This window comes from Lepidochelys kempii, chromosome 1 (assembly GCF_965140285.1).
Source record: "Lepidochelys kempii isolate rLepKem1 chromosome 1, rLepKem1.hap1, whole genome shotgun sequence".
In the NCBI taxonomy this organism is placed as follows: Eukaryota; Metazoa; Chordata; order Testudines; family Cheloniidae; genus Lepidochelys; species Lepidochelys kempii.
In genome coordinates this window covers 241,472,799-241,486,146 of record NC_136380.1, presented here as the reverse complement: position 1 = coordinate 241,486,146, position 13,348 = coordinate 241,472,799, and the positions used below count along the sequence as shown (strand labels likewise).

Sequence of the window (13,348 nt, the reverse complement as noted above, 5' to 3'; positions counted from 1 at the left end):
GGCACTGTGTACACTCCAGGAGTTATTCAGCACATTGCACAGAGGGCCCTGTGTATATGAAACACAGCTGTTCTTTCCACTTGAGTTTGCATGAAGTACATGACTGTAGATCTGTCCCAAATCCCTGTCTGCTACTAGTTCCTTCTGGTTTAGTTTGTGTTCCCCTAATGGATGATCCCCTCCCCAGAGATGATACATTTTTCCTGCTGATTCTTCTACGTGATCACCTTGTAGACTCAGCCCAACTCCTTTGACCTTTCTTCATAATTTAGATCTCTCAGACCCTGGTGTCTGACATCTCTGTTGCCCTGTGCTGCCCTCTCTTCAAAGTGAGATAGTGCAATCCCATTTATCTGAAGGTCGAGGGAGGCAGTCTGTCATCTTAGAAAAGGTTGCAATTCAGGTCCCACTGTAAACAGTGAAAAGGAAAACATCAGCCAGCTTTGCAAGCCAGCTGGCTTTGGAAGGCTGCATTTTGGGCCCTTGACCCCACAGCACAGTGAGAGTCCAGGAGGAGGGTTCTGTATATTTACAATACAAGCCTTTAACTGGAATTTACTTAAATAGGATTATGCTATAATAAGAACCCACACCAAGGAATTCATAAGAGAAGCTCAAATTCAACTTTGTGGTATAGGGGGTCTCTGAACAGTGATTGACCTAGACACAAGGGAAAGGATGGAGCTACAACTCCAGCTCCAAATTTCCTAGCTTGTCCATCCAGGCCCCTCAAGTTATTTGAGCGTGATTGCTTTGTACTGAATACCTTACATGCATGGGCTTACGTTGGGACTTGACAGAGCTGCCAAATGATTCCCTCAGCACTCAGCTATAATGAATTTCACTTTGATCCCCTTAGAGATACAGTGCTAATGACAATGCTATCTGTAATGTCAATTATGGCCAATCAAGTCTGTGGGGAGACCTTTAATGAGGTTTTTCACTTCAAGTACATAGGCCAAAATTTTCACAGGCAGGTGCCTAATGTTACGAGGATCTTGAATACGTATTTAGGCTCTTAAAGAAAAGTGGCCTGCTTTTTCAAAGGTTGAACCTGTGTGCAGTTTCCATTATCTTCAGTGGGACTTGGGGTTGTTTAGCTCTTTTGAAAAACAGGCCACTTTGAATTAGATGCCTACATATGGATTTAGATGCCTAACTTCAGGAAGGCCGGTTTGAATGTTTTGAAAACACAGTGTATTGTGTTAGCCTTGGGAGGGCAGGGAGAGGGGTATGTATATGTGTGTGTGTGGCCTAACCATTTGTGTGAGATCTGATTGCAGCTTGCTCATTGGAGCAAACTGGCATTTCAGGTGATCAGGGTTCTCACTGTCCTGGTCTACAGTTTTCCAAGCCCATTTTCTTTACGGAAATACACAAACAGATATCCTGCTAAATGTATTTTTGGCCATCGCTGTGGACAATCTGGCCGATGCAGAGAGTTTGACATCTGCTCAGAAAGAAGAGGAAGAGGAAAAAGAAAGGAAAAAACTAGCTAGGTAAACCCATCTATAGCTATCATTTTCAAAACTTAAGTGGTTGAAATGAGGGAGCAAAAGGAAGGCTTTAGCGTTACTGTGCTGCATTGCTGTGTGGGGAAATCCAGCTATTAGGAGGACCCTGAGCTCACTGTTCCTTGAACTACCTGGGCTGGGAGCATTGTGTAGCTGATGCTCAGTGAAGGAGGCTGCCCCGTTAATACCCTGAGGCGTACAGTTTAAAGCAGGTCACTAGCTCCTGTGGCTGGGACAGTGTAACCAGAGAGGAGGCATGCAGGGCGATGGGGCTTGTGCAGTAAACATGGTGTTGGAGGAGGAGAAGAAGTAGGAAGTGATAACAACACAGTGACCCCATTTGAGCTACCCTAATATTTTCTGATCCCCACCCCACCCTCAATGGTTGATATTTATTAGGGACAGTCTCAGCCATTACTTCCCAAGACCAAACATTCAGCCACTTTTTCACCTGTGATGCCACATCCCCCATTCCTCCTCCCAGTTCCTGTGGTACTTCTAAGGACTCCTGGTAAGGGTGAAGCTTCACTCAGACTTTCTCGTTTCCTCCTAGCTGTTGGCAGCAGGGAAGCTTGATGTTCTGTCACCACCTGTTACTTCTCCCTGTCCCCCTATCTTCTTCCTGGTTGCCTGGAGAGGGGAGCTGCTCTGATAAGCTGATCATTCTGCAGGACACCTTTGCAGCTGGCAGAGTATTCCTATGATCAGGGCTCTATTTGCCCTGCCTAAGAGCAGGCATAGCAAGCAGAGCACGTATAACTGGCAAAGACCATCAAACTGCTGGGAGCCATATTAAAGAAAATCTCCAGGCAGCATAACTCAGGATCATAGCCTAGGGGTTGAAAACTATTCATACAGTATATGTGATTGGTGGGAGTTGGGGGAGTGAAGAGAAGGCCTGTGGTCAAATGTACATACACACACACACATATACATCACTAAGAAGCTCTGCAGATACTGTCATTGATGTTGCCTTTCCAGCCAATAGAAAGGAGGAGCCTGCTGGCATATATGCCGGATACAGAATGGAGATGCCAGCTGATTATTGTCATGTTTTGTACTGCACTACACTAAATTTCTGAAAAGGAAACCCCTTTTCCCCTTTGTAAATGTTTGCTTTTTATCTTGTTGAATTGTTAGGACCGCTAGTCCTGAAAAGAAACAGGAGATTGAGAAACCAGCTATGGAGGAGGAGACAAAGGAGGAGAAAATTGAGCTGAAATCGATCACTGCTGATGGAGAGTCCCCACCTACTACCAAGGTCTCTTACCACCCAATGTGCTATGAGCAGTTCAGATTTCTGAGGGAACAAAAAGTCAGGGCACTGTCTGACCAGGGCTTTGTCTCTGTCTCCTCTGTTTTTGTCAGATCAATGTGGATGATTATCAGCCCAATGAAAATGAAGAGAAGAACCCATATCCTACTACAGAAGCTCCAGGTACATCCCATCCCCTTTTCCTTACCACTGATCCATGAAGGAGAGGCTCTAGTTCCTAAAGTAATAACAGTTTGATGATATTGATTCAAATTATTTTTATTAATATAATTATCCAAGTTCTGAGATACCTCAAATTTGTGTCAATGGCTGATGTGGTCTCAGCAGCCCCCAGGATTGGGGGGGGCAAAAAAAGTGAAGTAAAAACACTTCTCCCCTCACACTCTTTGGTATGCCAGCAAAGCTAGCCCTAAATATGAGTGAAGAATACAGATTTTCCTGACATGATCAGTTTTCCAAAAACTCATGCTGCCAATTGTTGCTGGTGGTGTTATCAGGGAAATGCTAACAGATCAGGTGCATGGTTATTTGCTGTTGTATTGTACACTTTATTGAAGTGAAGTGAATTGTATGTTAGTTCCCAGAATTGTTCTTCTCACCCTTTTTAAGATTACATTTGCTCTTCTTCAGTCCTTGGTACCACTCCTGATTGTAGTGATTTGTGAAAATGGTAGCTATTAGCCCTGCAATTTCCTGGCTGCTTCTCTTGGGTCCCTCAAATCAAAAAGCGAATCAGAAAGGTCAGGTGATTTGAAATTTTTCATATGTTCAGGTATATTTTTAGGAATCTGTTATCTATTATTAGACCAAATTTACTATCATAATCTATTAGAGAGACAAAGTGGGTGAAGTGATATCTTTTATTGTACCAATTTCTGTTTATGAAAGAGACAAGCTAGCTTGTCTCTTTCACCAACAGAAGTTGGTCCAATAAGATGTTACCTCACCCACTTTGTTTCTCTATTATCCTGGGACCAACATAGCTACAACAACACTGCATATAATAATCTATGACATTCTAATCTATATGGTTTTCTCATTCTGTTGTGTGAAACTCTGACCCCACAGAACCCATTTGTGCTGCCACTCCATGCAGCAACTGCCTAGGACAATTGGTTCTCAGAAACTCTGGTCCAGGGCTTCCCCTGCCTATTAGGAAATAATTATTCCAATCACTTGTATTTCTCTCTCCCATTTATCAGCTTCCTTGTGACCACTGGACATTATGGGCTCCTCGTCCTCTTAACTAACCAAGCCTGTTGTGCTACATGAGGGGCCATGTGTCCATATCCTATCCATCTGAGACAACACCTGATCTCAGACCTCTTTTTGCCCACTGCCTGCATGTGGATGTACTTTAGCTGTGCCTAGACTGCATTACTCCAATTTTCCTAGATGTTATCTTTTCTCATCTGCAATCAGCTGTTTCTACCAACTATCAATCCGTGGCTTAATCTCTTAATTCCAGTGATCCTCTCACAGATTCCATCATCCCAGCCTCTAAAATCACTCATGCTCACCCAGTGCCTGAAAATTATTTGAAATGGTCATTCCATGTGTTTCCCTGCTAGCTGTACCTTTATTCTTAAAACCTCCCCACTCAATTGTCCATCAGCTTCCCCTGCCTCACTCCCACTAACTTCCTTTTACAGTATCTACTACACAATCCAGCATCAAACCTCATCACCACTGGTCCTCAGAGCACTTATTATGCAACTCACCACTCTGCCCCCTTCCTCTGCTGAGTCTCCAAAACAGATCAGCACAATCAATGAGTTTACATATAGTAGAAAGATTATGATGATGATGAGTGATTCTTCAAGGTAAAACGGTGCAAATCTTCCAATGTAGTTCAGCTACAGAAAAAATTCAAATCCTAACTCTCAGACATCCTGTGAGATCTTGGTCAAGTTGCTTAACCTCTTCCTCAATTTCCCCATCTTTCAAACAAGGTCATCTACTTATCTACCTCATAGGAAATTTGTGAGAGTAAGTTCATTAATATTTGTCAATAACTTTGAAATCCTCAGATGAAAAGCACAAAAACGTGCCAAGTGTTACAATTACAGTATTATTACAGTCATTAACCTCACCACTTACTTTCCTTTCCTATACAGAAAAGCACACATGAAAGAATGTTTCTTAAACCCATAAAGCTTGTGAAAAGTATAAACTTCCAGTGTATTACAAGATACAATACAATAGAAACATGAGCTGTTACAGAAATAAACTTGTTTAAAAAGGTACATGCTCTGTGTACCGAACGCAAACATTTATCCAAAACCCTCTGAGATGAATTCCTGCTAACGGCTGCTTTTCTCCCATCCCCAGTAGCTATGCACCAAGATTAGGGTATGAGCTGATTCATCTGCATTTTCTAATGTGTTGAAAGCCCAGCCAAGCACAGTGACTGGCCCTAAGGGAAGGAGAAAGAAAGCAGGATGTGGTGCTAGAACCTACCCAGAATTTATCTCATTTTGTGTGGGCCAAAGAAACTATTTTATTAAAGTAGAAGTGCCTCATAGGTGTTGTCCGGAAGATGAATGTTATTGTGTGTAGCCAGTAATCCCTCCCATCTTTCAGCATTTCTACCCATCTTACTAACTAAATGAAAGGAAATGCTATTGCACCATGCACAAAGCAACGTCTGACTTCAGCAGGGACTTGAAATCCTCAAAGGGTAAAAGTTCTCTTTCAAACCTTCCCCATAAGGCCCCAAGGCCTCATCTCTGCATTTCTTCCTTGTGGGTTAGTCACTGATCTGTGCACTGCCTGCAGCTCTGCTTCGTAGGAACTTGGTTCAAGAGTTTTACCTTTGTCTCCAGCCTTTCGATTCTTCTCTCTCTTGAATTCTAAAAAATAACAATTCTGAGAACTTCTGACTGGTGTTCGACAAAGTGCCCATCCCTAGTGTTTTCTCCGTGGCACACTCACTCATCTTGACACAACCTCAGGCAAGGTGTTGGCTCTGTGCAGGGCTCATATAATGCAAGAGAAGAAGTTTCTAGCTGTAGTTCAACCCAGAGAAGTAACTGAAACTTCTGGGTACATAAAGTGCTCTGCACTCAAGTGAACCAGTTACTGCTACTCCATAGCATTAAAAAACCCAACTGTTCCTTCCAGCAGAGGAAGAGGAGGAGGAGCCTGAAATGCCTGTCGGCCCTCGGCCACGCCCAATGTCTGAACTGCACCTCAAAGAGAAGGCTGTGCCCATGCCGGATGCCAGTGCTTTTTTCATCTTCAGCCCTACCAACAGGTACTTGATAAGTTGCTGTGCTGCAGCGTTCCAACCATGAAAGGCAGGTCAGGTCTCCCGTTTGTATTGGACTCCCAAGAACATGCTGTGCAGAGCTTCCTGGCTTCAGTGACCCAGTCAGTCCTGCAGAACCCCCTGCTTGGAATCCCAGCTGGAAAACTCTGCTCTAGGGAGCTCTATGCCAGTATCGCTGCCTAAGGGGAGTTCAGGGCACCTAGAAAGTTTGTAGAAGAGGCAGGTCATGAATACTTTGTGTAAAGGGGTGTCACCCTGCTCTTACGAGTCCCCCTCCCTGCCACCCCCAGTTGAGTGTGTGCAGTTTTTCTCCATTTCCTCCACTCACAGTACCCCCTGTCAGCTGCTGTGCTCATCAGGTGGGTTTTCCAACCAGGCCTATCTCAAACCACTCAGTAATGTACTGCAGCTCTTCCCAGCTCAGTCCTTTGACAGTCCAACAGGGCCCATCACAGTACCCTCAGTTAGTTGTATCTCTGCAGCCCTCCACAGGCTCAGTCCTCAGTCTGACCAACAGAGTCTATCTCAGTACCCTAGTTGGCCAGCTTACGTGTGAAGGTTCCTACTCTGGGATGTGCCCCCTGCAGTGCCCCCTGGAGACTCTTCGCCTGTCGTTTAGTCCTCTGACCCCGGCTCTCCAGCTGGGTCAGTCTAAGTTCAGCCCACTTCCTGCCCCACAGGGAACAGGATACTGAAAAGTGGACGGAGGAGGGGTGCTCATGGCTCCACAGAGCAGGGCTGGCCTGTTGGGGAGCATTCAGCACCAGCACAATCTCACTGGTGTCCATTCTGGGGAGGTGTGGGTACTCACTGCCCCCTACATAGGGCTGTGGTGCTCTGAGCCACATTCTAGCCCACAGGAGATCAGTACCAGTCTGACCAGCACAGGGGCTCTGGGGTGACCTCCACCAAAGTTGAAAAGAAACCTGGGCATTAGAAATAAAATACATAAAATAGGGGGTCCGGAAAGGTTGAGGAATTGGTACAGCATCTACAGCCTTACATCTGTTTGTCACCAGTTCAGATCATTTGTGATCAACAGCCACTGAAGGGCATTACCATTTGAAAGCTGCTTGGTGGCCAGTCATGTGTAGAATAAGTTGATGATCAAATTAGGCTCCTAATACCACAAACCTATTTTATATAGATGGCTGTAAAGCCATCAAATGCCAATGATTGCCAGTCATTAGGGACCGGCTCCCATTGAAGTCAATGACAAAATTCTCACTGATTTCAGTAAGAGTAAGATTTGGCCTCCTGTGTTGAGTTGGTGAATTAGGAAAAGCTACTTGTATCATTAACAGTTCCCTCAAGTCCTCTCTTCTCTGCCCTATTCCCCTTTGGTTGGAAATTTCAGTAATTGCATCCATCAGTATTCTTCCATTTATGTTAAAAAATATCATCCTCACACCCTGGGACAGTGCTAGGACTTTGGAGTCTAATTAACAGATGGGTTTCCTGATATACCATATTGATGCACAAATAACATCGGTGCAAAAACCAGGTCCATCTGGCACCAAGGAGTATATGTGGTGCTTTCTTTGGGTGGGGGTGCTTAGTTATGTCAGACACACATAACTAAAGACACGGGGCATGATTGTGCCAAGCCCTGCATGGGAGTGCAAAGGGGAAAGGGCACAAGAAACCTCATCTCTTTTGTGCCCCAGTGCAGGGGGTCCTTGTGCTCTCCTGAATATAGTACCATATGAGGCTAGTGCCATTGGTGGCATTAGCTTCTCCAAAGGGAGTGGGAGACCGTGGCTGTCACAGAAGGGAAAGCATGCTGAGTCCTTCAGCGTGCTTGCCTGATGCACAAGGCCTCCCAGAACTTCCACCGAGGCATTGTGTAGGAGCACAGTCCCAACATGAGGCTGTGTCATAAAGGTGTGTGTGTGTATATAGCAGGCAGTGGGGTAACAGCAGTCAGGACTCTTGGATTCTAATTCTAGCTCTGCTGCTGACTCACTGTGATTTCTTGGGCAAGTAATGTAACCTCTGCACCTCTCTGGAAAGTTGATCTACTAGGCGTTGGGGGTGTTATAAACAAAAAAGGGACCGAAATAAGATAATGATGCTTTAGTCCTCATTCTTTGTAAAGGGCTCTGAGATCTCTGCATAGTAATAGCTTATTCCCAGCAGGACAGTGGGGTGGGAGGAGGTATTGTTTCATATTCTCTGTATATATATAAAGTCTGCTGCAGTTTCCACGGTATGCATCCGATGAAGTGAGCTGTAGCTCACGAAAGCTCATGCTCAAATAAATTGGTTAGTCTCTAAGGTGCCACAAGTCCTCCTTTTTTTTTATGTATGGAAAAGAAGCTAAAAGAACCTCTGAAGTAGCTAACCTCTTAACTGCGCTTCTATCTTGTTTAGTTCCCTTTAATTGAGGCAAGTGGTGTAATTTCAGGGTGAACCAACAGAAGGTCATTTATTTTAGAACACAACTAAATCTGAATAGGGACCCAAACATATGTAAACAGAATGGCTGCCATCCTCTCTTTCCTTCATTGAAGCACCAAGGGCTCAGTCCTGCAAGGTGTTACGCATGTCCTATGTCTCTCTGCATGGCTCAATGGGAGCTGAGGACACTCAGCACCTTGCAGGATCAGGTACAATTGCCTGGCCTAGCTTTTTCCCCCACTCCTGGGTCAGAGGGGCTTATGCAGAATACTCTTACAGGTACAGACCCAGCAGCAAAGGAGGAGGAGTCCCACCCCTTAGCTCTCTCTGCAGCTGGTTCTGATGGATAAGGTTGTGTCTTTCCTCTCTCTTGCAGGTTTCGTCTCCACTGCCATCGAATCGTTAATGATAACATTTTCACCAACCTGATCCTCTTTTTCATCTTGCTCAGCAGCATCTCCCTGGCAGCTGAGGACCCTGTCCGACACTACTCCTTTAGGAACCAAGTATGCCTCCCATCCTTCCTCTTTCCCTCACAACATGTTAAGAGTATGATTCAACCAGATCATGAACCCATGCCAGAATAAACTAATGGCAGTGCAGAGAGGGCTGTATAGAAGACTTCTGGGGCTGGCTTGAGTAGGCCAAGGGAAATCAATGGGCTTGCAGAGAAGGCAAGCCAGGGCAGAATTTGGCCTCAGAGCAATATCACAAGCGTCTGCTGGGGAAAGGGGTCAAGAGCGAAGGGAGACAAAATGTTTTCTATTGGGATTTTGGGTAGGGCAGGTTACAATAAGACTAGGATATAGAAGCATATGTTGGATTTCAAATAATCCTTCATTTTTCAAGCCCTTTTGGAACTTCAGCTCTCCTGCCATGTACCTGCCTTTCACTTGAGAAACTCTGGGCCTAATTCTGACCTTCCTTATACTGGCATAAATCAAAAGTAATGATCTTCAGGTCAGTGCAGTCACACTGTTTTGAGGACTACTGAGATTAGAATCGGGCCATCGGCATTTGAGTGCAGGCTGTAAAGCTAAAATCAAACTGGAGATAACCCCCATAAGTGTGTTAAATGCCTCTACTGACCGGGCTGTGGGGGTCACTCAGCCCAGAAATGCATTCTAATCTAACATTCTAAAAGCTCTTATTAGCCCTCATAGACGTTCACTGCTTTCCTGAGTTTGCCTCGATTATTCTGGGTTGGCACAGAACCCAGAAAAGTCAGCAGTTGTGTGTGAGACAACTTCTTGGAGCCTTTGTATGTGAGACAGCATTTTGGAGCCTTTCTAGTCTAGTTCTGGAAGAGCTTGGAAGACTTTGACAGTAGCTAAATGTTTTGTAAAGCTTGTTAAAGCTTAATTTAATGCTGAATGTTCAACTGTCCCTCAAAAACACGCACACGCACAACTCAAAGTCTAGTTAGTGGAGGCATAGTACATGTTCCTGGGTTTATCTCAGCTTTTATCATAGTTTTGCATTTCACCTTTAAGGAGAGCACTGAAAAATATAATCTGACCTATGTGATTGATTGCCCATTGGTGCATTGCTGAATGTACTTACTATGGAGGCCTAAATGCATGTCAATATATGTTGGCTCTGCAATTGACATACCTGGGGCAGTATTTCCACAGAAGCTCTAGCAGAGAGCTGTAGCTAAAGGGAATCCAACAGTTACTACTGGATGAAGAGCTGGAGGTTTGGGGCAAAATCTTGTCTTGCGTATTTGAACCCAGTAATGTTGTATGAAAATCTCTGCTTAATTTTTGCAGGTACAAGTTTTTAAAATGCATCATATAAGGGGACACTGGCAAGATGTTAGGGTTGCGAAAGTGACCTGCCTTTACAGTATGACAGTAAGATTGTACCCTGCCCTGCACAAGGTGAAATTGCAAGCAGCCAACTCCCTTTCTGCATCCACACAGGGACAACACATTCTGGTCCATGCACTGTCCTGTGCACCAGAGCTCTGCAGGGCTATTGCCGCTCTTGGCAACTCTCCAAAGTGGGCAAAGGAGAGTAGGGAGACCCTGCCTCTGCACTGGCCAGTGGAATGGACCATACTTGCCATCCTAGGGTGGAGCAGTGGCTGTGTTCTCCCTGTGTTCCCAAGGGCTTGTGCCCTGAATGCACAAAAGAAATTTGGTGCCTAATTCCCAATTTTGGGACCGTTGCAATGCACAGAAGTCCTGCTGAACCATGGAGGTGCCTAAACTCACTCGGCACCTAAGTTTTTGCAGTAAAACTTCTCTACACACCCAAATTTCTGTTTCTGAGCATGCGTACTGCTGCCTCCCTCTAGGCATCTGGGTGCCTTTCTCCCACCTAAGCCCTAAAGCAATTCACAAATGGTAAGACAGGCATTCAGCTGCCTAAGTCATGGGCTGGGCCCAATCCAATAGGCATCCCCCTCTGGTAAATTCCTACAAAACAGCCAGGAGGCAGGGAGGACTAGGACCTCCCTCATATGACTCTTTGAGACAGACAGAGAACATACTAGCACAACAGTGACCTGATAGCCCAGAGGTTAGAGCACTCACGTGGGAGACCCAGGATCCAGTCCCCCTGCTCCAATGATTCATTATTTACCCAGAGTTCAACAGGAGAGACTGAGAAGCCCCACATCAGAATATCCCAGAGCCCAACAGTTAGATCACTCACCTAAGAGATGACAGATCCCTGTTAAGATCCCTTTCCCCCTCAGGCAGAAGGGGAACTTAAACCAAGAATCTCCCACATACCAAGTGAGTACCCTAACCACTGGGCCAAATAATTATGAGAGAGCTCCTTTCCCCCCAACACACACATCCTCAGCTTCTTGGTAAAAGAGCATAGGCACCTAATGCCAAGACAGGGTTCACAGCTGAGAATCGTTAACAGAGATAGGTGCTTCCCTGCAGCCGGGACTTATGTTCCTATCTCTGAGACAGGGATGGACACACCCCTGTCATCGGCATCTCCCATTGACTAGTTGAGGCCTGCCTAGCATACTGACTTTTGTGAATCACAGGCAAAGGTGCCAACTTCTCCCTGTTCATTTTAGGAACTTAGGTGCCTGACTCAGGCTTTGTGAATTGCAGTGATTTCATAAGCATCTAAAAGTTAAGCATTATGTCACAACGCTGAGTGTCACAACGCCTAACTCCCTTTGTGCATTCAGGCCCATGCCTCTAGGACAGGGTGGGCAAATTTTTTGGCCCTAGGGCCACATCGGGTACAGAAATTGTATGGAGGGCTGGGTAGGGAAGGCTGGGGGAGGCTATGCTTCCCCAAACAGCGAGACATGACCTGGCCCCCACCCCCATTCCAGCCCCCCGGAACTCCCATCCCCATCCAACCCCCATGCTCCCCACCCCTGACTGCCCCCCAGCACCCCTGCATCCTATCCAAACACCCCTGCTCTCTGCCCCCTGACCATCCCACCGGGACACCCGTCCCCTATCCAATCCCCCCTGCTCCCCACCCCCTGACCACGCCTGGGACCCCACCCCCATACAATCTCCCCTGCTCCCCACCCCCTGACCGCCCCCTATCCAACCCTCCCTGCTCTCCCCGCCCCACGTTACCTGTGGGGTGGGGGAAAGGGGGGCTCAGTCCTTTTCCTGTGTGTTTCCCCTGCTCATTTGGCTGCTCTCCCTGGCAGTCGGGCAGGGCTCACTCCTTGTCTGGGCTTGGCTGCTGGGGACAGGGGCCAAGCATGCTGGAGATGGAGGGGGGGGCCCCGGTTTGCTCTTCCCCTGTCCCTGGCAGCAGGGCCCAGTCCCCTTGACCGCCCCCCTGAAACTCCCCTCCCCCGCTACTCCTCGCCTCCTCCCCGGAACTCCCCCTGACCGCGCCGCCCTGGAGGACCAGGTCTGGCCGTGCTATAGCCATGCCTCCCGGCCGGAGCTACAGCCATGCTGCCCAGGTGCTGGGGGAACTGTGACTGCGAGGAAGGGAGGGTAGCAGAAGGGGAGGGGCCAGGGGCTATCCTCTGCCCCACTCACCACGCTGCCGGGGAGTTGGGCTGGCTCCTCTGCAAGCCTGTCCTGACCCCACTCCCTGGCAGGAGCTCGGGGGGCCAGAGGGAAGGGTCCTGCTGACCAGATGTGGCCCGTGGGCCGTAGTTTGCCCCTCCTCTGCTCTAGGAGCTGCACCTCCACACCAACCAGCCTGTGCCTTCAAGGCCCAATTGAGCCCTATATAATTATATACTTGAAGTGAGAAGTCATTCCAGCCCAGCAGGATTGTTTTGACTTTAATTCGTCCCTGGATAGAATACCTTTAAATAATAATAAACACACCAGCTGGTATAAGACCTGCCAGTAAATAAAAGCTGCATACAGAGGTAACCTGCAGTTACTTCCTTCAGGCACAACTTTGTTTATATGTGAAACCTGTGCTAGATGCTGCTTTTGGGCCAGATTCGCCAGTGTGCTCCAGCTGCCTTGTACAGCTCTGGTGAGGCAAAACATCTGCAAACCCAGCTTAATCAACCAGTTTAATCAAGTTTATATCTGCTTTGTAGCACCGGAGTGATGCAAAGAAGCCAGAGGGTACCAGTGAATCTGGCCCATTGATTATAAAATTATTCTACTGATATAATAATCAACTGTCAAAACCCCAGCAGACTGGAATAAGGAGGACATTTCCAGTTATAATATACCAAAATTAATGGAGGTTGTATTTGGGGCCTGAGCATCCTTGAAATGGTCCTTTTCATTTTCAAGTTACCAAGACACACATGGTCAAACCCAGCCTGACTTCCGTGGAATTCTCTGGTTCAAATTCAGCTGTGACTCATAGTGGATTATTACATTCTGAGTGTAAGTTGCTAGGTAGTGTAACTTGCCCCTGTTTGACGAATGGGCTGGACTCTGGTCTTATTTACATTGTATAATCCAGTGT

At 46.6% G+C, this 13,348-nt stretch overlaps 1 protein-coding gene across 1 annotated transcript in view; it reads left to right on the top strand.

Moving 5' to 3' along the window:
• CACNA1C (calcium voltage-gated channel subunit alpha1 C) overlaps nucleotides 1-13,348 on the top strand; it is a 704,641-nt gene that overhangs the window by 573,396 nt on the left and 117,897 nt on the right. The window contains exons 16-20 of the mRNA XM_078849824.1: nucleotides 1,385-1,499; nucleotides 2,655-2,775; nucleotides 2,883-2,952; nucleotides 5,914-6,046; nucleotides 8,838-8,967. Of these exons, the coding sequence (XP_078705950.1) occupies nucleotides 1,385-1,499; nucleotides 2,655-2,775; nucleotides 2,883-2,952; nucleotides 5,914-6,046; nucleotides 8,838-8,967 (569 nt within the window). The remainder of the gene's footprint in view (nucleotides 1-1,384; nucleotides 1,500-2,654; nucleotides 2,776-2,882; nucleotides 2,953-5,913; nucleotides 6,047-8,837; nucleotides 8,968-13,348) is intronic.